Raw genomic sequence first — 24,896 nt, forward strand, 5'->3', positions numbered from 1 at the left:
ATTTATATGACAATGTGTATAAAAAAAAAAAATGTAATGCTACTTTTTTATTCTACTTTTTGATATTGATATGATTATACCAGAATAATTATTAGGTCTAGCAAAGAAGGATTTTATCTTACAAAGTTCTGAAATCCGGTGGTAAAATGAAAGAAAGAAAGGATGCAGTGTCCGTCGGCTACCATAGAAAGACCAATTTTGACCCAGGAAAAACCCTGAGCTGTGAATCAAATAAATTTATTATAAATAATGTTATGTCAATTTTTTACTCTTACACTGAATGTTTGCTGCTTCAATCCAAATGAGTATTGAAAAGTATTTTCTGCGACTGAAAAACAGCGCTTTCTTAGCATTAGGATCCTTTGGTAATGGTATTGATCCTGTGTCAATTTTTTCTCGTTCTCATGTCACTATTCACTAACGCTCCAGTGGGCGGGGCCAAAGACGCGGTGACGTAGACGTAGGTGTTGATCTTCTTCTGCAAAGGCGGTCTTTCACTGCCCAGTGATCTTCTGGCCTTGATTTCAATAAAAGCAGTTTTTGGAGTAACAAGGAAGTTTTGAATTTTGAAACTTATTATTATAGTATATTATACTATATAGGTATTTTATAGTATAACAAACTCCTTAAGTCAAAAGATCAAGATCATTTTGAATTCTCAGTTCATGAGCCCTTTAAAGTTTGTAAAACAAATATTGCTCCATCCTTTATTTTTACTCAAAGTAGTGAGAACAACAGACAATCTGCATTAATAGACACAGTTTTAGGTAATAGAGGCCCACAGCTGATTAGCAGAAGTATTTCAGTAAGACTGTAATAACCTGAGTTAGCCAGTTAGCCGGAAACTTACACAATATTAAACACAAAACTATGTATTCTGAACACCCAGTAGAAACTATATACATCAATAATTATTCATACTTGCAGGTTGTGATTCTGAGGAGTTGGTCCAAATAAAGTGGGTACTGTGCCATCTTTAATGGATAAGTGTTTTGTCAATCTCATTCAGACCTCACAGAGATTTGAGAAGAAGTCGTGAGAAGGTTACACTGCTGTTGTATCGCTGTGGTCATTTTAACCACTGATTCAATTTTAATCCTCATCCTTTGGAAGTGTTTACAAAGAGAGTTTGCTGTTGCTGAGCAGAAAACAGGGTCTTCTCGACATGAACACAACATGAACACAACATGAACACGAACAGCTTTTGAGGGCGGGGCAAAGAAGACGTTGTTCGCCGGCAGCCAATAAAGACCATAGGCGTTAATTATGCAAATGTGTTACACTGTTACATATGCAGGTCACAGCAGTGAGACTGGAGTTATTGACGACTCGTTAGGAGGTTCTGACTCGATTCTTTCTTTTGGGAGACAATAAATTTATTTATCATGCACTTTCGACTTTACAACTTTGCAAAAGGTTTACTTTCACAAACAGCCATATAAAATACTGCATGAAAGGGAATGTTCGGAAAAGCATAACAGGGGCATATTAAGAAGTGTTGATTTGATTGAACATGACTGCAGTAATCAGGACTGGTTATGTTTAGTCCAGCTGAACCACATTATAAATACATTTCATAGATTTGAGGAATTAGTAACTACTTGGGCAAATACATTTTCACGCAGGCCTTGTTGATATTGAAAATCTTTTTGCTTCAATAAATAACATTGTCTTTTACAATCTGTACATTGTGTTTACTCAGGTTGCCTTTGTTTTAAGGTAGGTTTTAATTTCTGAATCAATTTAGTTTGAGATGTGCACAAAAATAGAAGAAATCACGATGAGGGCAAATACTTTTTCACAGCATTATATGATCATATCACTGTATTGTCTTCTCTTCTTCTCTGTATTTTTGTTCAATTCTAGGAGGAGCTCAATACAGCACTGAAGTCCTTACAAGAGAAACTTAAACACAATGAAAAAATGAAAGGAGAGTTTGAGAAAACAGTTCAATACATCAAGGTGAGGAAACAGAATCAGGAGTCATGTATACTTTCACTGTATACAGTTATGAAATGACATTTAATATAATGGATTCCAGTTGATTATTTCTGTAAATGACGAGCATCAATCTGCTTCTGGATCCGTTCTATGTCGGGTATCTGAGTTTATCTCTGATATGAATGATGTGAAGTGTTGATGTGTGTTGATTGAGATGATGAAGTGAATGTGATGTGATTTCAGTCTCAAGCTGAGCACACAGAGCGTCAGATTAAACAGCAGTTTGAGAAGCTTCATCAGTTTCTCAGAGATGAAGAAGAAGCTACAGTCACTGCACTGAGGGAGGAAGAGGAGCAGAAGAAGCAGATGATGAAGGAGAAGCTGGAGGAGATGAACACACACATCTCAGCTCTTTCATACACAATCAAAGACATGGAGGAGATGATGAAAGCCAATGATGTCTGCTTTTTGAAGGTCAATTGATCTTGAAGATTTCAGATCATTGGTTGATTGATTGATGATTGATTGAGTTCTTGATGATAAATGGTGTGTTTGTTCTGCAGGAGTTTCCAGTCTCAATGGAAAGGTGAGTGATCTGCTCCTGTCTCTGGTCTATCTGGTTCTGATCCAAAGCCACTGCAGTTCTGACTCCTGAATGTTCTTCCAGAGTCCAGAGCTCACAGCCGGATCCACAGATGTCTTCTGGAGCTTTGATTCATGTGCCACGATACTTGGGCAACCTGCCGTTCAGAGTCTGGAAGAAGATGCAGGACATCGTCCAAAACAGTGAGTCTGACTGCAGGAGATCTGAGCTGGAGAGTTAAAGGTTCTTCATGACACAAACTGATAGATGGATGAATAGATGGATCTATAGATAGATAGATAGATAGATAGATGGGTAGATAGATGGATCAATAGACAGTAGGGGTGTAACGATAATCAAACCGAACCGGAAAACCGCGATACACCACCCACGATACGTATCGCGATACTCTTATGGCGTACCGAGGACGCCCCGCCCCCTGCTGCCCCGGCCCAGCCCTGGCTCAATGGACCTCATGTCTTATGAATGAGACGAATACAGCGTTATAGCCTAACCACCATTAACACCCTATAATAGCAAGCTCCGTATTTTGTTACTTTCGATAATAAGCAAGGTCTAATCTTTCAAATTCTGTCTATTTGATCACGAAATTCAAACAATAAATGCCGTTTTGGCGCTATTTGATGTGGCGTGACAGATCACTGTACTAGCTCCTCATTTAAAGCGGCAGCGCGGCGCGCGAGTAAACGCGATTCTCTTCCTCAGGTACAGAATAAACATGAATGGACACCTGAAGGTATGTTAAAAGATACAGTATACTTACTGAAAGGCATCATAACTTGTGTAATCAATCGATCAGTGTTTCAGCAGCGGAAAGACGCCAATAAAACGTCTTAGTTTGTCACATAGCCTTATATTTACCTCAGGCAAGTCATTCAGTGCCACAGCTTGTTGGTTCCTAAATAAACTGTTGCACTAAATAAATGCACTATATTAGCCTATATAATATATTTTACTTAACATGTTAATGATTGATATCTTGATTATTTAATGTAGCCTATGCTTTAAATATCGGTCATGAAAATGACAGCAACTGTGTAAATATTTATATTTCAATAACAAATTAGAGTAGACAACAGAAGTTAATGCGAAAACTGCCTTATGTGCAGTTTACATGTTTTCATACAATGTGTTGAGTGTTGATTATTATATCTAAAAATAAATAGTATCTGAAATTAGGCTAAAAGTCTAGGCTCTGTTGTTAACCTTTAAGGTTATAGTAATGTGTGGGCTCTCTATAGTTTACAGCATTAGCAGATCTTTTTTTTTTATCCTTGCGAAAAGTTTAATTGTAATTGAATTAATTTAAAGACAAAGACAGAATTTGTTCATTAAACCACTGTAAAAAAAAGAAGAAGCAATTTTAGCTTTGTAAAGCTTCTGGCACATGTGGAAAGATGTTCTGGCCCACATGCAGCGTGGAATGACGGCCCTTGGGTGGCTCACTCCTGTTTGCCAGATCTGGGCCACAAGCAGGCCATAGCAATGCCACATGTCAGCTAAGAGCAAAGAAATAAAGCAGAACTGGACCTTATCTGAGCCACAAAGCCTGTGTATATTAGATATGGAGTCATCTCAGCCTTAATATGCCTGTTAAAAAGCAGAATCACTGAAGGAAAGAAGAGAACAGGAAAAGAAACGAGCAAAAACACAATAACTACAACTGACTTCCAGCCACAGCCTTCGATGATATCAACTGAAGAGAAAAGAAGATATTAAATCTCTCAAGATCTCAGTAGAGGAGGATTAAACAACTCCACAACAGCATTGCCAGCTTCACTTATTACTAACCAGACTGACTTTATTTCTGTCAGACGGCTACAAAAGTTTGAATTGGGAATTAACAAGGGTTTAACTCTAATGTGTTTCATTTGAAGTTGAACAGTGATTAGTGTTTCCATTAGTTGGGCTCTTAACTCTTATTATAGCTTTTGTCTTTTTTGGCCACTGTGATAGTGTGTGTGAGTCATACACATTTGACATTCCAAACACGCTTTTTTCCCCCTCAGAAAGACGGGGATGCGCATTCTGAACTACCTCGACGACTGGCTCATTTTGGCCCAGTTGGAGGAAGAATTAATATCTCACAGATTTGTGCTCCTCAGCCATCTGGAATGCCTAGGACTCAGATTGAATATAGCCAAGAGCTCACTGTCCTCCAGCCAGAGAATCTCTTTACTGGGGGCAGTTCTAGACTCAGCCCAGATGAAGACATGGCTAACCCATGAGCGTACTCACACAGTTCAGAGGTTCACCTCTTCGTTCAGAGTGGGGGGTTCCCCCCTCTCAGAACTTTTCAGAAGATGCTAGGCCTTATGGTCTCTGCATCACCAGTACTTCCATTAGGCTGGCTGCACATGCACCCTCTACATTACTGGCTGAAACCCCAAGTCCCAGCTCACGCATGACGTTCAGGTTACCTTCGCGCCAAGGTGGACCACGGCTGCATCAGAGCCCTGGCCCTTTGGAAGGACCCCAATCGTTATTAGATTGGTGTAAGCCTGGGGTCTTGAGGAGGAAGGTGGTCTTCACAGATGCTTCCAACACGGGTTGGGGAGCTGTGTGCGAGGGCAGACTGACTTTCGGCTCCTTGTTGTACACGGAAAAGTGGCTGCATATCAACTGCCTCGAAATGATTGCAGTTTGGGCAGGGAGACAACTCTCACTGCCCAATATTCTTTTCAAAGAGCACAAATGCGCTGGCCCACGAATAGCCCAGCCTCCACCTTTATGCCTTTCCCCCACTCACGTTGCTCCCTCAGGTCATTAGGTGATTACCCGAGCTGATCCAGCTGCTCATAGCAGCTCTGAGGCCAATTCCCCTGAGGAAAGACCCCCTTTCTCAGGCGAACAGGATAATTTGGCACTCCCAACCCAAGATGTTGGCCCTCCATGTATGACCCCTCGACGGGAACTTAAGGACCTGAGTACTATATCAGAGGCTAGAGCTCCGTCACAAGATGTCTCTACGCTCTTAAGTGGTCTGTCTTCTCCAACTGGTGTTCAGTCCGGGACCAGGACTCTTTCTCATGCGATGTGCCCCTGGTACTCTCTTTCCTACAAGAGATGATGGACACTGGTCGCACCCCCTCAACGCTCAAAGTCTACTTGGCGGCCATAGCAGCACACTATGCTCCATGGGACCTATCCACAGTCCTCAGGGCTCTCAAAGGTCCACCATTCAAGCCACTACAGTTGGCCAAACTCCAACCACTTACGCTTAAGAATGCATTACTGCTAACATTAGCTTCGGTCAAGCGAGAGGGTGACCTGCAAGCACTCTCTGTCAGCACTTCCTGCCTTGAGTTTGGGCCTAACGACTCCAAGGTATTTTTCAAGCCGAGGCACGGCTATGTGCTCAAAGTGCTCTCTACTCTGTTCAGAGCACAAGTGATTACACTGTCCGCTCTTCCCAATTTGGAAGACGACCATGAACCTCACTTTCTCTGCCCTGTACGGGCCTTAAAAGTATATATTCAGTGCGCTGGCAACTTTAGGCAGTCAGAGCAGCTCTTTGTATGCTTCGGCGACCGCACCAAAGGGCGTCCGGTCATGAAGCAAAGACTATACTGTTGGATAGTGGACGCTATCGCGTTGGCTTATGCTTCAGTGTGTCTTCAATGCCCCATCGGAGTCAGAGCTCACTCCACCAGAGGCGTGGCCTCATCCTGGGCATGGTCCAGTGGAGTGTCTATTGGCGACATCTGTTCAGCTGCTGGCTGGTCCTCGCCATCCACCTTCGCCAGGTTTTACAATTTGGAGGTCCCTGCGCTGCAGGCACAAATCCTCTCTGTTTAGCTGGAGTTGACCTCAGAGCTAGCTCAAACCGCTACCACCCTTCCAAAGGCTCTGACCTCGGCCCGAGCCCCCCCTTGTAGGCATATATTGCTCTCCCTTAGCCCTTCCATCTAGGGACCCTCAACGGCGTGTTCCAGGCTAGGGCCACAGAACATATCGTTCTACTCACATAGCACAGCGCTGTTGGATTGGTTCCCCATAGCGTCTAGCAGATGCAATACGAGTAAATGTTCAAAAGGGAACATTTCGGTTACTTGCATAACCTTGGTTCCTTGAGAGAACGGGAACGAATATTGTGTAGACGGCTGTGCTATGTCGCTGCACGACTGCCGTTCGTCGCTTCAGTCGAATTAACCTGATTCCTATGGCGAAATGAGCTGCTTTTATAGCAGATGCCCTGCTCCTTTTGGCGGGCTCTGCACTCACTCGACGGGATGTGCCACGGTCGGTTCGCGCAGACACACTGCCTCGCCATAGGTTCGTACAGTTTCCACTGAGCAGCCGATGAGCACGCTCAGATCGCCACTCTGTTATAGCTGTGCAGTAGGCACTGCCCTGTTAAATTTAAGGCTTCAGAATTCAGAGAAAAAGGAGTTTTCCCCATAGAGTCTAGCAGACGCAATACTCGTTCCCGTTATTTCAGGGAAACGAGGTTACGTAAGTAACCAAGACGTTTCTTTGTGTGCTGCTGAAGATCAGACACACACATTTATAGTTTTTCATCTGCAGCATAAATCTCAACAGATCTCATTGATTTATTGTTATTTAACTTTCCCAAAGTATGAGTTTCTATTGATGGACACAAATGTCTGAATCCCATATTTAATGTTTGTAGTTGATGCCGTTAAACACTGATGATAAATTTGAGCGTGAAACGAATAACAGCACTGACAGTGATCAGAGAATATTAATTCATAATAATCTGTGTTGGGTTCACTGTTGATCATTATATGAAGATCAGAATAAAAGCATCTGTTGATTGTGTCTCATCAGCTCCTGTGATTCTGGATCCAGACACTGCAAATCCATATCTCGTCCTGTCTGATGATCTGACCAGTGTGAGATACAGCGGGAACAATCAAACTCTTCCTGATAATCCAGAGAGATTTGACCGGTGTCTCTGTGTTCTGGGTTCAGAGGGTTTTAACTCAGGAACACACTGCTGGGATGTGGAGGTTAAAGAGAGTCAACGCTGGACTCTTGGAGTAACAACAGCATCAAACCAGAGGAAAGGACGTGTTTTCTTTAAAACTGATGTCTGGTGTATGACGTACGGATGGTCTTTAAGTTCTGGTTTTGCTGTTAAACAGAAGCTTGATCGTGTGAGAGTGAATCTGGACTATGACGGAGGAATGGTGTCGTTCTCTGATCCTGTAACTAACACACATCTACACACATTCACAACCACCTTCACTCACACACTCTTTCCATTCTTCTGGTGTTATGGCCCTCTGAGGATCTTACCGGTCAATAGTCAGTAAACGTCACTCCTGTACATCTGGATCTTCCTGCTTTCATCATGTTTCCAATATTTAATCCATATCTCATGAGTAAGAGTGCTGTTGATCTGAGTATCAGTACGCTGGCTGTGATTGGGCCGTGATGATCACATGACTGATATCCAGCTCTACAGCAACACTCACAGTGTACACAGTGAAGTTTGTCACTTTGCTAATTTTCACATAATTATATAAAAAAATCTAGAAACTGAGCCTAATTCTACACATGTACAGTTTCAATGAATTTGTAAATTAATAATTGTTTAATTCAGTTTAAATTATCGTTTGCTTATTTAAGTACACGCATGTGAACGATAAACACTTAGGATAGAAACACTTGATTAGCGCAGTTTACAGATCTGATTCTAAAAAACTAAAAGTCAACGTTTCTGTGACTCACTGAAATCTCTGACAAGGACTGAGTTTCAGAACAGAATTTGATAATCCCTAGTTTAAAAAGTTATTAAAGATTTGAGCTACTGCATCATTCAGACACACACAAACATCAAGAATCAGCGAATGAGTCTGAACAATGGTGACGATCAACATAACGCTTCATGCTGCAGTGCATGCTGGGTACCAGCTAGGACACAACCAGAGATTAGCTGTGTCCCAATTCAGGGGCTGCATCCTCCAAAGGCCGCATTTTAAGGCTGATTGCGTCACAGTGGCGTGGCAAAGACTGTCCAAATTCAAAGAATCCTTCGAATGCGGCCCACCGTCAGTGTTGCCAAGTCCGAGGTTTTCCCCTGAAGTTGTTGCCACGGGTAAACATTTTTTCCGCGGGTTGATTTCCACTCCTGTAAGTACGATTTCGGCGCGCCAACACCCCAAAACATCCCTCAGACACATATATCCAGTGGAGATTTCGGCCACCCGATGTAGAAGAGCCGGGCTACTTTTGTTGCACAGACCTGGCAACCCTGCCTACCGTCCTTCTTTCCCCATTTTTTTTTTAAATATCTAATATCAAAATATAATATCTATGTGTAAAAAGTACAATATTTGCCTTTGAGATGAAGTGGAGTTGAATAACAATCTAAAGTACTTAAAATTTTTACTTTAATCCAGAGTAAATGTATGTCGTTACATTCCACCACTGATTATTTGGAAAATGAAACTAACAAAATGTATTGTCACTTTAACAAATTGTTGCTAGCTGTGTCCCGTGTTGTGGCAAAAATTCATTAAACAATCATCAACTGCGTAAGAGACACTCTGAAATTCAAATGATCATTAAAAAGTATTTTATTCTTGCAAGAAGGCCCAGTTGCCACACAGAAGTCACCAGTACAGTCTGTGAAACAAGTGCGACGACGAGAGGGAGGGCAGAGGAGCCTTTATACTGCTTTCAAGGTCTCCTTCTTACAGGCCCTTATCTAAACAAGGGAAGGTTTCTCTGCTAGTCATCTAATCCTGCTGAGTTTATTCTTACAAACTCAGAAGTCCCAAATGGGACCACCTCTGATCCCAAGGGGTCAGAGGTTCCCTTTTCAGCTGTCTCCCGCTTTGTCTCACAGTGTTCACATTAGTTCAGAAACACAAGTCAGCTATAATATTATTTCAAAGTCTTACTGCAAATGGAGATTCATACTGCAATCAATGAAAATCAAAAATTTCCATTACACCCGGGAGTTGTTCAATGGGATGGTCTGGTTTTGTCGCCTACTGTATGTAGCAACTGGTGACAGCTGTTGTGACGAGCGGAAGTAACATTTGTACTGGACTTTATATATAAAATGTTAAATATATATATATATATATATACATATATAAAAATATAGTTATAACTGCCTAAAAACAAAACGGGGTTGAAAACCTATCTAAATATGTTCACCATGGTCAATTTATGTACATAATAAAGTTTAAAGAATATAAACTAGCCTATATAAAATCACATACTGGTAACATATAAGTGCAACATTTGAACCTCTATTGTATTTATTATTATTATTATTATTCAATTTTATCATTAGATACATTCGATTACTCGATTAAATTGAAACCCAATACTTATATTTAAGTATTTATGTAATCTGGCAATTTGTCTCCGGCGCGCAATACATTCTGGGGTAGGCAAGGCTGCAAAGGATCCTTATGATGTATCCTGCATTCACAGGAAAAGAAGGACTCATTTGCAGGCCGCATTTTGAAGGAGCCTTCGAAGGACCTTCAAATTGGGACAGCCTTGGTCGCGCCGTGATGACGCAGTCGGCTATGCTTTCCCCTTTAAACTCGGTGCGTCCTCCAAAGGCCGCGTCGGCCGTATACTTCAAAGGACGCGGCCTTCAAAGGATGCAGCCCCTGAATTGGGACACCGCTTTTATGGGGAGATGAGAGGTTTCTGTATCTCTTACCATTGCAGAAAGAGTAACGGCTAACTTGGATCATGTGACGCTCCTCAGCCTATCGTGTGACGGCAGTGATGTCAGCGCTTGCAGTTCAAAGTTTAATGACAGTCAGTTCCAGCTCGCGTTAATCACTTTCTTGTGGATTATAAGCGTGTTGGTCTTGTGAATAATGTCAAGTCAAGTCAAGTGTATTTATATAGCACTTTTCACAATACAGATTGCATCAAAGCAGCTTCACAGCATTAAACCAAAATAACACAACAAGGTTGTTTCTAGTGTAAATTTATTGATTGATAAAATTAAATTAATATCCCCAAAATATCCCCAAAATGTTCTATATTTGATGTTATTTCGCTAGTAAAGGTACAGTAGGACTGCGTTGCTTGTGGACTGTGCTTTACTGAGCGGTAAAAAGAGCGGAATGTTTAACACATTTATGATTAGATTTGAATCTGTTCATTGGTCATACATAACAGTGATACTAGTTACTAAAAATGTAATTGTAATTGAATTGTTGAAACCTGGAAGCCATAGAAAGAATACATTAATTTATTAAAACATTTTATATTTTGATTGCCTTCATTAAAAACCATTATCATTATTAGGCATACACAGCAGTCATAAATCATTACAATTCAAGTGTGATTAATTTGTCATAGAGGGAACACATAATTTTATTTATTTTTTCATTAAACAACATAATTAAATTATTCATTTTTTTTTTTTATTCATTAAAATGCAATATATCAGCATCATAGTGCAAGGCAGTCATAGTCATTCAAGTGATTAAACCTGAAAGCCAAAGGAAGAAATTATTGATTTTCTTTTCTTTAGACAATATACAATATCACTCAATATTACACAACACCTATTATTAAATACTAACTGCACATTTGCTGGTGGTAATGCCGATAAAATCTACATATAGTTCCCAACAAAAGTATTGTTTAGTGTAAAACTAACCAAATATTAGCGAACAGGCTATTGATTCATTAACCCTCTGAGGTCTGAGCTGTTTTCTGGGCCCTGGAGGTGTTCTGACATGCTCTGACATTTCTGGTTATTTCTGTTACTTGTGACATTTTCATGGCTAAAGTCTAATTACACTGTATTCAGCACAAACTCTGCTACAATAATATATCAGCAGCATGTATGTAAAAGTTTGTAGTTTTGAGATAATGACATTTATGCGTGGTTTGTGAAAATACAAAAAAAAAACTCACTGAAATAAGGCCATGAAACCCATACTGATTATTTCTTCACAAGACTTTTGAAAATTGTATGACATAGCCTAGAATATTTGCTGCAAAACTATGTGAAAATCACCCTGACTGCTCATTCAGATAAGACAATATATTGATTTAAAAATTTTACGACGTGTTTTGTGTTAGAAAGCTTTATGCGCAAGCTCATTAATATGTAAGCTTTTCTCACCTGAGAAAGACAAAGAACCTCCCCTAACGGCCCTATTAGGAGCTATCAGGCCCTATCATTCTGAGCAACCTTGCACAATACTGTAAATGAGGAGATTTAAAAAAGAATGGCTTTTAAATTGTTTGGATTTATTTACAACACAACATAATCCAAAGATACACAACAAATGCCAAAAAAGCACTTCAAAGACAGAGACCTTTGTGCCATTCCTAAAAACATTGTACATACCTTTCATTTCCAAGATTTTCACTTTACCGTGTTCACGTACAGAGACTCATGTAAATGTTGAAGTCCTCAGTGGCATCTGGGCCCTGAAAAAAAAAAAGTGAACATACTGATATCAAGAGAAAGGCCTGCACGATTTTGGAAATAAATATTAGATTTTTCTGGTTAAAATTGCTTTTTAAAATTCCTTTTTAAAATTCACAGAATACACACACACACACACACACACACACAAATGTTTCCAACAATATATAATATAATGATGAACACCAGCCCAGCTAGCATGTATAATCGGCCCGAGCGCGGCTGCCCCGCGGCGCCTGCGGCTTAGACTCGGCATCGGCGTGTGTTAACCGGGCCGGTGGTGGGCCGCAGCTCACTCTGGCACATGCATTTTTGTTACGGCTGTAAAGCACTGGGCCGATTCCTTTTCACCGTTCTGGTAAACAGGCTCTGGATGTATGAGCTGGACCACTTCTGGAAATGACTCGGCTTAGGTTCATTTTAGCAATAATTAACATTAAAATTATTTTAAAATTGACGTAAATTCCTGACCCCATCTTATAGTTCATTAATGTCTTGACTTGTCCAAAATATGTTTTGCGTATAATAATAATAGCCTAGTTTTACAGATCATTCTATAATATTAGGCTATATAGCAAAACTATTTAGTTGTCATGAATATGTATACGTTTATGTATTTTAAACATGCACAGTGGATAACAGAAACAAAAAATGCCGACTAAAATATTTTTCTACCGGCCAACATTTAATATCCTGTGTTTACTTGGGTTAATAGGATGGGTAGCCTACATTTATAACGTCTTGTTAGTAACACTGAGTTTGCATTTCACAATACAACATGCATTGACGGCTGAAGTTGAACTCGCTCGGCTCAGACCCTTTTGCCAGCATGAAGCCGATTTCAACGGCAGCGAGCGTCAGATCGCATCGCTGGAGTGACGTGTGCGGGTGAAATAAAACTTAACGCCTGACTTGGAATCCTCCCTTTTCGATCCAGCGCCATTGCGGGTAAGTCGTGTTCAATTTCATATATCAAATTTAACGCCGAGCAGAGTGTCAATTGAGTTCCTTTAACATCCTATATTATCTAGTTATACATTTTGAACTGTTGCTGATTATATGTTGATTATTATCGATCCGTTTAAACTGTTCATGGTCTTTGACATGCTTCCCTCCAGAAAAGGAATGAAATAATTTAGAATTAAATTAAGAATGAATAGGACCGTTATTAAATTCTTTATCATGTCAGAGTAGCTAAGCTAGTTAGCAGCTAATGAAAGTGGCTCCGATTTTTATGCCGCGAACGAAGCTAAACATTAGCTAGCTGCTACGGCTTGGCAAATTGTTAGGCTAGACGCAATTTTTATTGAATGTAATTTACGTGAATAATATTTACGAGCACAGTGATTTGTGAAGAACAAGTGGAACTAAATGTTAGCTGGATTAAGACAATTCACACTGCACAGTAACGGCAACAAAAAATCCCCATTTTGATTTTTTAAGAAAATGTTTATTATTTTACTTATGTAAACTGGTTGGGACTTGCTGGGGACTAACGTTATGATTGGTTAGTTTGCTCCATAATACAACTGCTGCGTTCCAGGCAGGATTTTGAGGTCGTAAATCACGACTTCAAACCAAGACTCACGACTTTGGTGCGTTCCAGGCAACCTAACCCGTGTTTTTACAACCTTAATTACCCGTGAAAAAGTGCACTGGAACGGCAGTCAAACCTGTGACTTCCCGCGTGAACTCGTACTAATCGATGTACTCCCAGTTACGAGCTCTGACGTCACATAGTCGGGTTACAGGTTGCCTGGAAGGAAGCATCAATGCTCCAAATATATTGTCTATTAATGTTCTGGGTTGTGAAGATATTGAAAATGTGCAGACCGTCCGCTATTATTGTGAACGCTGTGACATGACGTGGTCGTAAAAGGCATCTAATGGTCTTTTGCACGGGGCTGTATGACACTCTCGAGTCTCGACATTTAATAATACAAAACGAGAAGTCGTTTCTGAAAGCTGCCATCTTTAACTTGTATTGTTGGTTCAAATGAATGTACAATATCTTGTGTTTTCCCGTGGGTGGCTGACTGTTGGGGCAATTTGTGAACGTGACACTTATTTTTCATGACATTCTGAATAACGTTAACGTTACAACGGCCAACTTTTGTGAGATAGGGCTGAGTCTGACTGCAGCATGACAGTCTGAGGCCGGAAGTGAGCGCAGCAACGTTTCAAAGTTTAAAACAAAGTTATTATAAATATATTTTTAACGATTTTATTGAAAATATAATATATCTAAAATATAAGAATTATGTTTTTTCCTATTAACAAAATACAGGCCTGCAACAAATGTTAAGTTTTTTAAAAGTTAAAATTATACTTGATCCATTTGTTTTGTTGAGTCAAATGATTAATGATATATTTTGAAACAAAGAACAAAGCTTAAGCGTTATTTGAAAATATTTTTTAATACTCAAACCATTTTACAACTAACCTTTTTTTTCTTAGACCATAAATTATATGATAGACTGAAAACTGTGAAAAGTGAAAAAATAAAAACTCCATACAAATTGAGTTAATCCTGAGGCACCTTTCATCTCCTACCTACTAACTCCAAACCTACTCAAACTTATCCTGTGTGTTTGCATGTTGAATGGGATGCATTCATAGATCAATATTATAATAAAATATAAATACAGAAATATATAATTGGTTGTTTTGTAAGCTTACGTTTTAATGTGGATTGTTTATGTAACCTTTACGTTAATGAAGATAATTTAATATTTTGTCTACTCTATATCATGCAGAAAACCATCTAATTCCAAAGAGACTAAAATTAAATATGTGTATCTGATTCTGCGTTCCAGGCAACCTGTAACCCGTGTTTTTCCAACACGGCTATGTGACGTCAGAGCTCGTAACTGGGAGTACATCAATCTAGTACGAGTTCACGGGTGGGAAGTCACGGGTTTGACTGCCGTTCCAGTGCACTTTCACGGGTATAAGTTTGTAGAAACACGGGTTACAGGTTGCCTGGAACGCACACAGGTCGTGAGTCGTGGTTTGAAGTCATGATTTACGAGCTCAAAAACCTGCCTGGAACGCAGCATGAAATGCAATTCAAGTTGCTTTGAATAAAAGCGTCTGCCAAATAGATAAATGTAAAATTATAGGCTATCTATTGCCACTGTACAACTACAGATGTTCACACCTCCATGAACAACAAAGTGGGCCTTTTTAAAGTGGATTTTAATGGGATTATTTAATTTGTCTGTTTAAAAATACCGCCATCACAAAAAGGGCAATGAAAATTTCTGCAACATGTTGTGCATTGCTCAAAGTGGTAGCGCTGAACCTTTCTAAATTGTTATGTGGTTCTCTAGGTGAAATAAAATACAATTAATGCTATTCTCATGGTCAGAAAATTTAATAAATGCTGTAAAATACAACGCCAACAACAAATTAAATCATAAATATTTGTGACTTAAAGTGATACAATCCAACAGTACATACAATCCTTGGACTAAAAAAGGGAAATCGTAATGCTTTAGTATAAGAAGACATTATGTATGGTTTTGTACAATGCTAATCTTTTTTTCTTTTTTCCTCAGGTAATTTGCGTTTGCAATTCAATTTAGGCAAAAAAACAACAACACTGCTCTGAGGTAAGAATGGCTGATCAAATGCATGATTTCAAATCAAATTTGAGACGCAAGGCAGTTAAATCAGTGTCTAATTTGCTGCAGGGTATTGAGAACGACAGTAAGCTTGTTGACAATGATCTGACTGATGACCACACTGTACATGACTTGCATGTTGATTTAAACTGTGACAACAGTAATGACTTTATTTCTGACTGGAACTTTGACAGTGACTGTGATGATAAAGAGGGACCTTCTGAGGATAGTCCTAGACCTGACCTGGCTGATGATTTAGTTAATTGGGCTTTGCAGTTTAACATCACCATGGTTGCACTTACTGCCTTGTTGTCCATCCTAAGGCTTCACCACCCAAATTTGCCAAGAGATGGGAGGACTCTCCTCAAAACAATCACAGACTACAAAATCCTACCTGTAGCAGGAGGTGCCTTCTTTTACTTTGGCATATTGAATGCTATAACAGGCCTTCTTGAAAATGTGTGGATGAAACTCCCTAGCAAACATTGCCTGCAGTTACAGTTAAACTTTGACGGGCTTCCATTGTTTAAGAGTAATAACCAGCAGCTGTGGCCCATTCTAGGTTTGTTGAAGGAAGTAGGTAAATATCCATTCATGATTGGTGTTTTCGGAGGGGATTGCAAACCCAAATCACTCACTGAGTACTTGAGGGACCTGGTGAGTGAGTTGAGTAGTCTTCAGTCTGGGTTTTGGTTCAAAGGAAAGCAGTTTTTTCTGAAAGTCTGTTCTGTTGTGTGTGACGCTCCAGCCCGGGCTTTTGTTAAAGGCATAAAGAGTCATTCAGGCTATTCAGCTTGTGATAAATGTGTACAGACTGGTGTATATATAAGCAACCGCATGACTTTTCCACAGACTGACTCCACCTTAAGAACGGATGCTAGTTTTAGGCAAATGTTGGATGAAGATCATCATGTAGCACAGTCTCCTCTGACTGGACTTGGCATCGACATGGTACTTGATTTTCCTCACGATTATATGCATTTGGTGTGTCTTGGGGTTGTACGTCGGTTGTTTGACCTGTGGTGTAGTGGGCCTTTGCCAACTCGCTTGTCTGGTCAGCTGGTTAAAGCACTATCTCAGAACCTACAGAAACTGAAGAATCACATTCCGTGCGAGTTTGCTAGAAAGCCTAGAGCTTTTGAGGAAAGAGGGAGATGGAAGGCTACGGAGCTACGGCAGTTCTTGTTGTATACAGGCCCTGTCGTTCTTGTAGATATTCTGGCTGCTCCAGTCTACTACAACTTTATGCTGCTGTCGGTTGCTATTTTTATGCTGGCTAATCCTGAGGTTGATGTAGGGATATGTGACTATGCAAAGACACTACTTGTGTCATTTGTTGAACATTTTGGCAGACTTTATGGTGAGGGCTTTCTGGTGTACAATTTGCATGGCCTTGTTCATTTGGGAGATGATGTTAAGAGACATGGATGTATTGATGAGATATCTGGGTTCCCTTTTGAAAATTTTCTTGGCGAGGTAAAGCGCATGGTGAGAGGGCCAAATTTCCCAGTTGCCCAGATTGTCCGTCGCTTGTCTGAGCGTACCAATAACAGAAGGGTCCATGAAGGCGATGTGAAAGCTGGAACTGTATTAAAGAAAGAGCATGTCGGTGGTCCCTTACCACAGGCTGTTAGAGGAGGAATACAGGAGTTTAGAGAATTGCACAGGGATCAATTTTGTGTTAAAATTACAGAGGGGGATAACTGTATTAAAATAGGTAATGACATTGGCTTGCTTCAGAATATCATCTTGCTTGAAGGTAATGTGCACTTGGTGTATTATCAGTTCTGTGCTGTTGAGCCATTCTACACATATCCCCTCAGTTCATCTAGCCTAGGTGTGTTTCTTCTCTCACAGTTGTCAGAGAGTTTGAAGTGTGTTAAAGTTGACGATGGCCTTCGTAAATATGTCCTCCTCCCTTTCAAAGACAAACATGTTGGAATGCCTTTGTTGCATTTACATTAGGCTTAATTGTTGCGTTAAGAGATTAAAGGAATAGTTCACCTCAAAATGAAAATTGTCATCATTTACTCACCCTCAAGTTGTTTGAAAACCGGTATGAATTTCTTTCTTCCGCTGAACACAAAAAAAAATATTTTTAAGAATGTTGGTATTTATCAGACAGTTGATGGTACCTATTGACTTCCATAGTATTTTTTTCCTACTGTAACTTTCCACATATGACAGTGACTGTTAAATGTCACATGAATCCAAAATGAAATAACCCAAAATACTCAGAGAAACGTTAAACACAATACTATGTACAGACAAATATACCCACCCCATAGATGGTACAACCCATTAAATAATATCAGAAATACAAAACCATCAATCATAAATTACTGCACATATATGTTAGTTAACATCTTTAACAGTAATATATATCTTTAAATAACATGGATGGCAAATATAATTAAAGAAATGTAATAGATGCAACAGTGAAAACCCTCCTCACCTTTTCACAAGGAAAACAGAACTGCTCCACCCATGTGAAGAAGAATGAAACCCTCTTAGAGCACAGCTCTCCCTTAAGGCTGGGAGAAACACAGATCTTTCCCTACACTACTATGGAAGTCAATGGGCTCCATCAACTGTCTGGTTACCGACATTCTTCAAAATATCTTTCTTTGTGTTCAGCAGAAGAAAGAAATTCCTACAGGTTTAAAACAACTTGAGGGTGAGTAAATGATGACAATTATCTAGGGCTGTCAAACAATTAATTATGAATGAGAACTCTGGTTAGTTAGAGTGTATCCAGCTGGGTTGTGTATACAATCCTTCCGACGGAACACTATTTGTTGTTTTGTTTATTATTTTGCCTTTTTTATTTTTAAGGGTTATCCTGGGTGGAGATTTAACTCTCTGTAGGGGGTACGCTTTCGGACTTTCAGTTCAACTGATTGTTGCGGATTTCAGCATTTAATGACGCCCCGAGCCCAGTACACCTTTGAAGACTAGGTAGTAAATAGTTAAGTGTTTTTTCATAGATAGGAGCTGGAGTTTCTCAGATTATAGAGGTGAACCCATTCTACAAATATTTGTAAATAATTTTGCTTGTGCGTGTGTATAGTCTTCTCTTCTTCTCTTTGTTGTTCTCTTCTTTTTTTTCGTGCCTACAATGTGTTTTGACTTGCAAGTCTTTGGAACCTAGGTTACATAATCTGACATTTCTTTTTTATAGAATGTATCATATCGTGGAATTTGTAAATTCAAAGGAGGTTGAAGTTGTCCATTCTAATTGGCTGAAAGAAGGCGAAAGTTTCTGGCCCCCTTTTGTTTCTCTTGCAAAGCTGCGTAGGGCAGCTAAAGATGGAGTGATGCCAGGTGCTGACTGGACTCGATTCAAAGTCCGTGTGATGTATTCGCATGGTATAGTAATGCTTCATTTTCAAATAATACAGTTTTACACTTAAAGGTGCATTCAGCGATCTCACACGTTTTTTAAATCAGAACATTTCTGTTCACCTACCGCAAACATCTCGTCACTATCCGCTAGCTGGCTGTCTCCTGAACACACTGTAGAGAAACGAGGTCTCTGCAGTCAGTCTAGTCTCCACAAACGCAGCTCAAACAAACTGAGCAACAAATAGTTTGACCCTCAAGCATAAAACATAATAGACTGTTCCAGCCAATCACTGACAAGAATGATGTGGGGTGGGATTTGGGGGGTTTGAGGAGGAGGGAGGGGCTAGCTAGCCTCTGTTTTGTTTGATAATAATTCAAACATCAACAAGAGGTTACGCCAACTGGGTTCGCTGATAGCACCTTTAATGAATTGAAACTTTTCTGCACAAGTAACACAAGGAGCCCTTCCATTTCGGGCTGGGCAATATTATCAATGACATTGTTATGCACATCTCATCAGTAAAGCCGGTTCCTTGATTAGTAGTAAATCACCATCACCTGCTTTCAGATGGAGCGGTATTTACTACACAGAGCCGTAGTTCACTCACTGACAAGCTGAGCCATATCACATTAATTATCGCATGTGTATGTAGTAAATGCCACTCCATCTGAAAGCAGGTGATGGTGATTTACTACTAATCAAGGAACCGGCTTTACTTACGAGATGTGCATAACAATGAAATCGATAATATTGCCCAGCCCTACTTCCATTTATACCTAATCTGCATTTGTGTTGTTCACAGATGTGTATGAGATTGCCTGTGCAAAGCTGCTAGAGGCAACAATTACCTCTGATCTAAACACTGAAGAAGAAGAGGATAACAGGCCAGAGTACATGAAGAGAAAGAATAGGTAGGAGTGTCCTATAATTTCCTTTTATGGCCGCTTCAAAAGTTACAATATAACTGGGCAAACAATTAGGCAATGCCTTACAATGCACTCCTGACAAAACAAACTTCATCATTTATAAATTAATTTATTATTCATTCCAAAGAAAAACTGACATCCCTATGTAATTAATGATAGAGGCTGTAAAAGAATCGTATCCAGCAGTGAAGAGGAGGAAGAGGAGCAGGGTAGGACTGCTGCACCTTGTGCTCCAACCAAAAAAAAGAAATCTTACACTGCACTTGCACCAGTCCCCTGCATCCCATATCTTGGTGGTAGGCCTGTTACAATTGTTACAGTGGTTTAGATTAATCTTTTATTAAGCATCTGTGTGAAACTAACACAACTGCCAATTGTACCTTTGTGACAGCTCTAGGTGATGGGAGTCAGCTAGCTGGTCAAGGCTTTTGGTCACCAGGCCATATTTCAGAGACCACAGTTGATCTCCCTTCTGATGGAAACAGCTCAGCAGCTGGTCCGTGGGCTTCTTCCCCGTCAGTGAATATCACAGCAGCGGCTAGTCCACCACCGTGGTCTCCAGTCTCAGTCTCCACTACCAACAGCCTGAGGGCTCCTACTGACACCCCAACTTATGCAGCAGCTGGCAGTAGTCGGTCATCAGGCCAAGATAGATATCAAGTAAGAAGGGCAAGAAAGCTATGCTAAAGCTTATGGAAATAAAAATTCACTTTGGTATGTGTGTAATGAGATTAAAACTTTTTTTTTTTTCATAGAACACTCCACAAGTACATGACCCTCAGAACAGGTCTTCTCGGGAGGCGGTGCCTACAGGTAGAAATTTTACAAAGCGATCCATCTCTGTTTACTCTGACATATCTACGTACAATGTTTTGCTACTTTATCTGCTTTGCCTGCTTTTTCATGTCTTACAGCAATTGCCAAGGAGATCCTCATCCAGCTCGACTCTATCAGAGAGCAGCAGTTGCTCATCCTGGTGCAGCTCCAAAAAATCACCAGCAGTCAAGCTGTTCCAGACGTCATACCAGACCCAACACATTTTGGGCTCCCGCTTTCAACTATAGAGGAGCTACAATGCTTGGAGGAGACATTAAAAAATCCAGATGAGAAGAAAAATCTGGTGAGTTAAATTATGCATTAATCAAATAATTCCTAAAAGTCAGTCCCCACTCTCACTCGCGCTATATTCCTTAAATCACTAATGATGTACATGTCTTTTATTTCAGACTGTTCTCCTTGGAATGATTGGAGGCATGACTCTTAAAGACACTGTGGGAAGGGTCCTGAGAAGAGCAATGAACACTTCACTGGCGAGACTCATTAATTGGAGTGGGGCCAACCGAAAGCCTGCGTTCAAAGGGCTCACTTTGAAAAATGTGGTTCTGGGTAAGTGTCGGTGCTGTATTTGTATTGAAAAATTGTACTGACCATGTTTTTTTACTCCAAGCGACAGTGAATAAAGTATGTAGGTGCACCAGTGCAACTGACCCGATCAGGTTCTATGGGTGCACACTAGGGCTGTCAAAATTACTCAAATGACGTTAGAATATTCCCTCTAAAAAAAACACACATTCCAACATCTGGTTGCACATTTTGTCAATGTTGCGTTACGTCAATAACAAGTAAGGGTTGCACGACTACTAATTTCTGCTAGTCGATCTCTTATCAAAACAATGATTGTTGTTTATTTTGCGCGCTCAAGTTTATTTCATATGTTCATATAAGTTTATCCTATCGTTTATGTTCATATAAGTTTATTTCATATTGTGCAGCAAGCGCACTCATAATGGAAGCGATGCGGTCACGGCTCGGTCGTTTTTGCCAGGCACGCTCAGGTAAAAATTTAAAAGGAACTGAATAAGATGTCAAATATAACCCTCATGAATAAAATCAAGTAGGCTAATATTTAGGCAGAAAGAACAGTTCACCTAATAAGTGGAGGCTTTAAATCATTTTGTGGCAAGTGTAAAACTACATGTTTACTGGTCTAATTTGCCATTTAAAGGCATTTCAAAGAAGTAAAATGACTGGCTAAGATATATCTGTCAAATATAATAACCATGAGCGAAATCAGGTCATTTACCCCAAACAAAATATCATGACTTATGTCTATTTACAGGTTATGCCCATTTGTTTCTGATAAAAGGAGTGTTAGATGTGTATAAACTGGGGCAATACAGCTTTAACACGATGCACGCTGACTTTCGGCTCATTCAAGCCAGCAAATTTGCAACGAAATACGCTTCAGGTGTCTTTCACATATAACGTACCCATGTCTTAATGCCAGACCCGCAATATATCTTTTTTTTACATAACTAATTCAAAGAAAAATGTTGTTTCATCAGTCATCTATATCTCCAACTGCTGTTGGCTCACAGTGTGTACGTGGTTAAACATAACTCGTGGCCACAAGAAATAGATGTTTTCTCAAAATATGAAGTCGATGCCACAAGATAAATATATTGTTCCCTCAACATATGATCTCGAGGCCACGACTTTGCATCGTGTGGCCACAACATGATGTCGTTACCGCAACAAAATTATCTCGTGGCCACAACTTAATATCCCACGAGATATTATGACGTTCCCACGACTTAATATCAGGTTCCCACAAGTTTATATGTTGTGGCCACGACAAAACTAATTGAACCGAACATGTCCCTTCCCGGTCACCATACAAATCAACTCAGTCAAAATCAAGTTTGTTTAGTTATGCAAGATCGCAAATTATCTTCTAACAATATTACAGACATGACATGATTGTGCAGTGATATATTAAGGGACTTACATTTTAGGGACAGTGGTCAGATTTATGCTCTGTTTCAACAAAAATAGTTCAAAACAAAATCAAAGCTAAATGTTTGGGCATCTCTAAACAAGTGTTTCGTTAATGAATGAATGCGTTTTCATATTAATCTAGTGAGTCTATGATTCAATCACCCATTCATAAAGACAGTCGCTTGCTTTTGTCACTGAATATTCAATCGATTTGTTTAAACTGGAACTAAGTGGCAAAGAAAAATGGGGCGTGGCAACTGCAGGACAGAGAGGAAAACTTCCAAACACTACTGATTTCATTTGATTGGTAACTTTTGTGTCTTATTATTCTAACTCTATTTATGAATTTGTCATAAAAGATGAAAATTAATGATGTTAAAAATGCAATTTGACAATTTATAGTAAAATATAAATCCCCTTATAAAGGGAAGGTGGATTTGTCATTGATCAGAAGGTGCTTCTAAACTTTTTAAATTAAAAATAAATGTAAGAGGAGAGGAGAGCCCTGCATCCAAATTAAGTTTAGGATCTCACATGGTAATGCTGCCCTCTTCTATCTTGTGTTTTTCTCAGATGCAGTCCGACGGAATGCCCTGACCAAGGATTCCACAGAGAAGGAAATTGAGATCCTCATCACCAGATGGCTGCAGCTTGCCTCTGATAGGGATGGTGGCCGGAGCCAGAGGGCAAACAGGCAGACAACATAGACCAAAGTGTGTGTGTGTGTACGTGCGAGCGAACGTGTGTGTGTGTGTACGTGCGAGCGAACGTGTGTGTGTGTGTGTGTGCGTGTGCGAACGAACGTGTGTGTGTGTGTGTGTGTGTGCGAACGAACGTGTGTGTGTGCGAACGAACGTGTGTGTGTGTGTGCGAACGAACGTGTGTGTGGGTGTGCGAACGAACGTGTGTGTGTGTGCGAACGAACGTGTGTGTGTGTGTGTGCGAACGTGTGTGTGTGCGAACGTGTGTGTGTGCGAACGTGTGTGTGTGTGCACACGTGTGTGTGTGTGTGTGTGTGTGCGAACGAACGTGTGTGTGTGTGTGTGTGTGTGTGTGTGTGTGTGTGTGTGTGTGTGTGCGTGCGAACGAACGTGTGTGTGTGTGTGTGTGTGCGAACGAGCAAGCATGATGAGCCGACTATGGTTAAGTGTGATCCAATAAAAAAATGCATTTAATGAACCTGTCTTCCTTGCGCTGTTTTATTTTCAGTTTATCTTGCATAAATAACGGTTGCTAAGATATTTTATTAGGCTATTATCCTGACATGAATGAATTAAATAAGGTTTAAATAAGCCCTCTCACTCGGGGTTCCGCAATCGGGCCGCATTAAAACCGAGCGCTCGCAGAGCAATCGGACCTGCCGAGGATCGGCCGAGTGTTTAATCGGGCCGCGTCAAAACCGAGCGCTCGCAAAGCAATCGGACCTAGATTCATGCCGAGGATCGGCCGAGTGTTTTTGCCTTAATGGGGCCGCTGTAGGCCCGCGCCTTTTTTGCTAGCTGGGAGGTTTGTTGTGCCTGTAGGCATAAGGTATATGTGCAGTGCCAGATAAAATAATAATAACAATAAATAACCTATAGCAGTATAAATCTTCCAAAAGATTTCAGTAACAACTAAGCTAGAGAAAAATATATTGATTATCATGTTACTTCAAATGTTTCCATCCGTTATGATGATATGAAATGAGATAATAATAAAAACATGAAGCCGTTTGGTGCGTTTTGCTTTCATCCAAAATATGATGTGTACATTCAAACGCGATCGCGCAGGAAAATATGATACATTCAAACGCGATCGCTATCAAAAATATGATACATTCAAACGCGATCGCGCTCAAATATAAAACATTATGGTTACCATATACATATCTACGTTTGAGCAGATATCCACAAACACAGTAACAGTAAACATGGGTCTAAATATTATAATATTCCCCATATATCTAGCAACAGTTCAACTGCAATGTGACATTTATGCAACAATAACAAACTAATATGTAAGAATTTCTTACCTTACACCTTTCTTGTCTTCAAATCGCGTTCTTCTTCTTCTGAGGTAGCCTAAATCCAATGTAAGCTCAGGCACGTCTTTCAAACTCGACGAAAAGTGAAGTGAAGTGTTTTGTTGTTGAGGTAATGAGCGAGACGCGGTCCATGTGGAGATTTGCATGTGAATATCTTTTGCGCGAGTGGGCGTGGCCAAATTAACTGTAATGAGGAAGCGTTTGAGAAGCTGGACATCTTGTTGGTTTTATACAAATTACTTAAACAGAGAATATTTGTTT

The 24,896-nt window shown here is 40.1% G+C and overlaps 3 protein-coding genes across 4 annotated transcripts in view; all 3 read left to right on the plus strand.

The window, feature by feature from the left end:
• Positions 1-11,898, plus strand: part of LOC311071956 (nuclear factor 7, ovary-like) — a 49,324-nt gene extending 37,426 nt beyond the window's left edge. Inside the window, exons 2-6 of the mRNA XM_084096593.1 lie at positions 1,867-1,962; positions 2,185-2,415; positions 2,505-2,527; positions 2,609-2,727; positions 7,337-11,898. Of these exons, the coding sequence (XP_083952719.1) occupies positions 1,867-1,962; positions 2,185-2,415; positions 2,505-2,527; positions 2,609-2,727; positions 7,337-7,824 (957 nt within the window). The 3' untranslated portion in view covers positions 7,825-11,898. The remainder of the gene's footprint in view (positions 1-1,866; positions 1,963-2,184; positions 2,416-2,504; positions 2,528-2,608; positions 2,728-7,336) is intronic.
• Positions 11,899-12,493: 595 nt separating this feature from the next.
• LOC311071954 (uncharacterized protein) lies at positions 12,494-18,170 on the plus strand. Its single transcript, XM_084096591.1, has 2 exons — positions 12,494-12,884; positions 15,497-18,170. Exon 2 carries the CDS (start codon positions 15,557-15,559, stop codon positions 17,525-17,527), a length of 1,971 nt encoding a protein of 656 aa, XP_083952717.1. The 5' UTR covers positions 12,494-12,884; positions 15,497-15,556; the 3' UTR covers positions 17,528-18,170.
• Positions 14,951-24,633, plus strand: LOC311071957 (uncharacterized protein). Of its 2 annotated transcripts, none has more exons than XM_084096594.1 (9): positions 14,951-15,550; positions 18,744-18,931; positions 19,711-19,819; positions 19,994-20,130; positions 20,226-20,494; positions 20,590-20,647; positions 20,749-20,954; positions 21,061-21,220; positions 23,186-24,633. In XM_084096594.1, the coding sequence occupies exons 2-9, from the start codon at positions 18,745-18,747 to the stop codon at positions 23,317-23,319; spliced, it is 1,260 nt and encodes a 419-aa protein (XP_083952720.1). In that variant the 5' UTR covers positions 14,951-15,550; position 18,744; the 3' UTR covers positions 23,320-24,633. The 2 variants fall into 2 exon arrangements, with proteins under 2 accessions (XP_083952720.1, XP_083952721.1); XM_084096595.1 differs by lacking the exon at positions 14,951-15,550 and adding an exon at positions 16,060-18,239.
• Positions 24,634-24,896: the final 263 nt, after the last annotated feature.

Source organism: Abramis brama (assembly GCF_963993115.1).
Source record: "Abramis brama genome assembly, chromosome: 21".
NCBI classification, from domain to species: domain Eukaryota; kingdom Metazoa; phylum Chordata; class Actinopteri; order Cypriniformes; family Leuciscidae; genus Abramis; species Abramis brama.

Coding starts and splice junctions, on each gene's coding strand:
- LOC311071954 (XM_084096591.1), top strand. CDS start 15,557: ATGGCTGATCAAATGCATGATTTCAAATCAAATTTGAGACGCAAGGCA.
- LOC311071957 (XM_084096594.1), top strand. CDS start 18,745: ATGTATCATATCGTGGAATTTGTAAATTCAAAGGAGGTTGAAGTTGTC. Junction 19,820..19,993: donor TACATGAAGAGAAAGAATAG/GTAGGAGTGTCC, acceptor AATTAATGATAG/AGGCTGTAAAAGAATCGTAT. Junction 20,495..20,589: donor CAGGCCAAGATAGATATCAA/GTAAGAAGGGCA, acceptor TTTTTTTCATAG/AACACTCCACAAGTACATGA.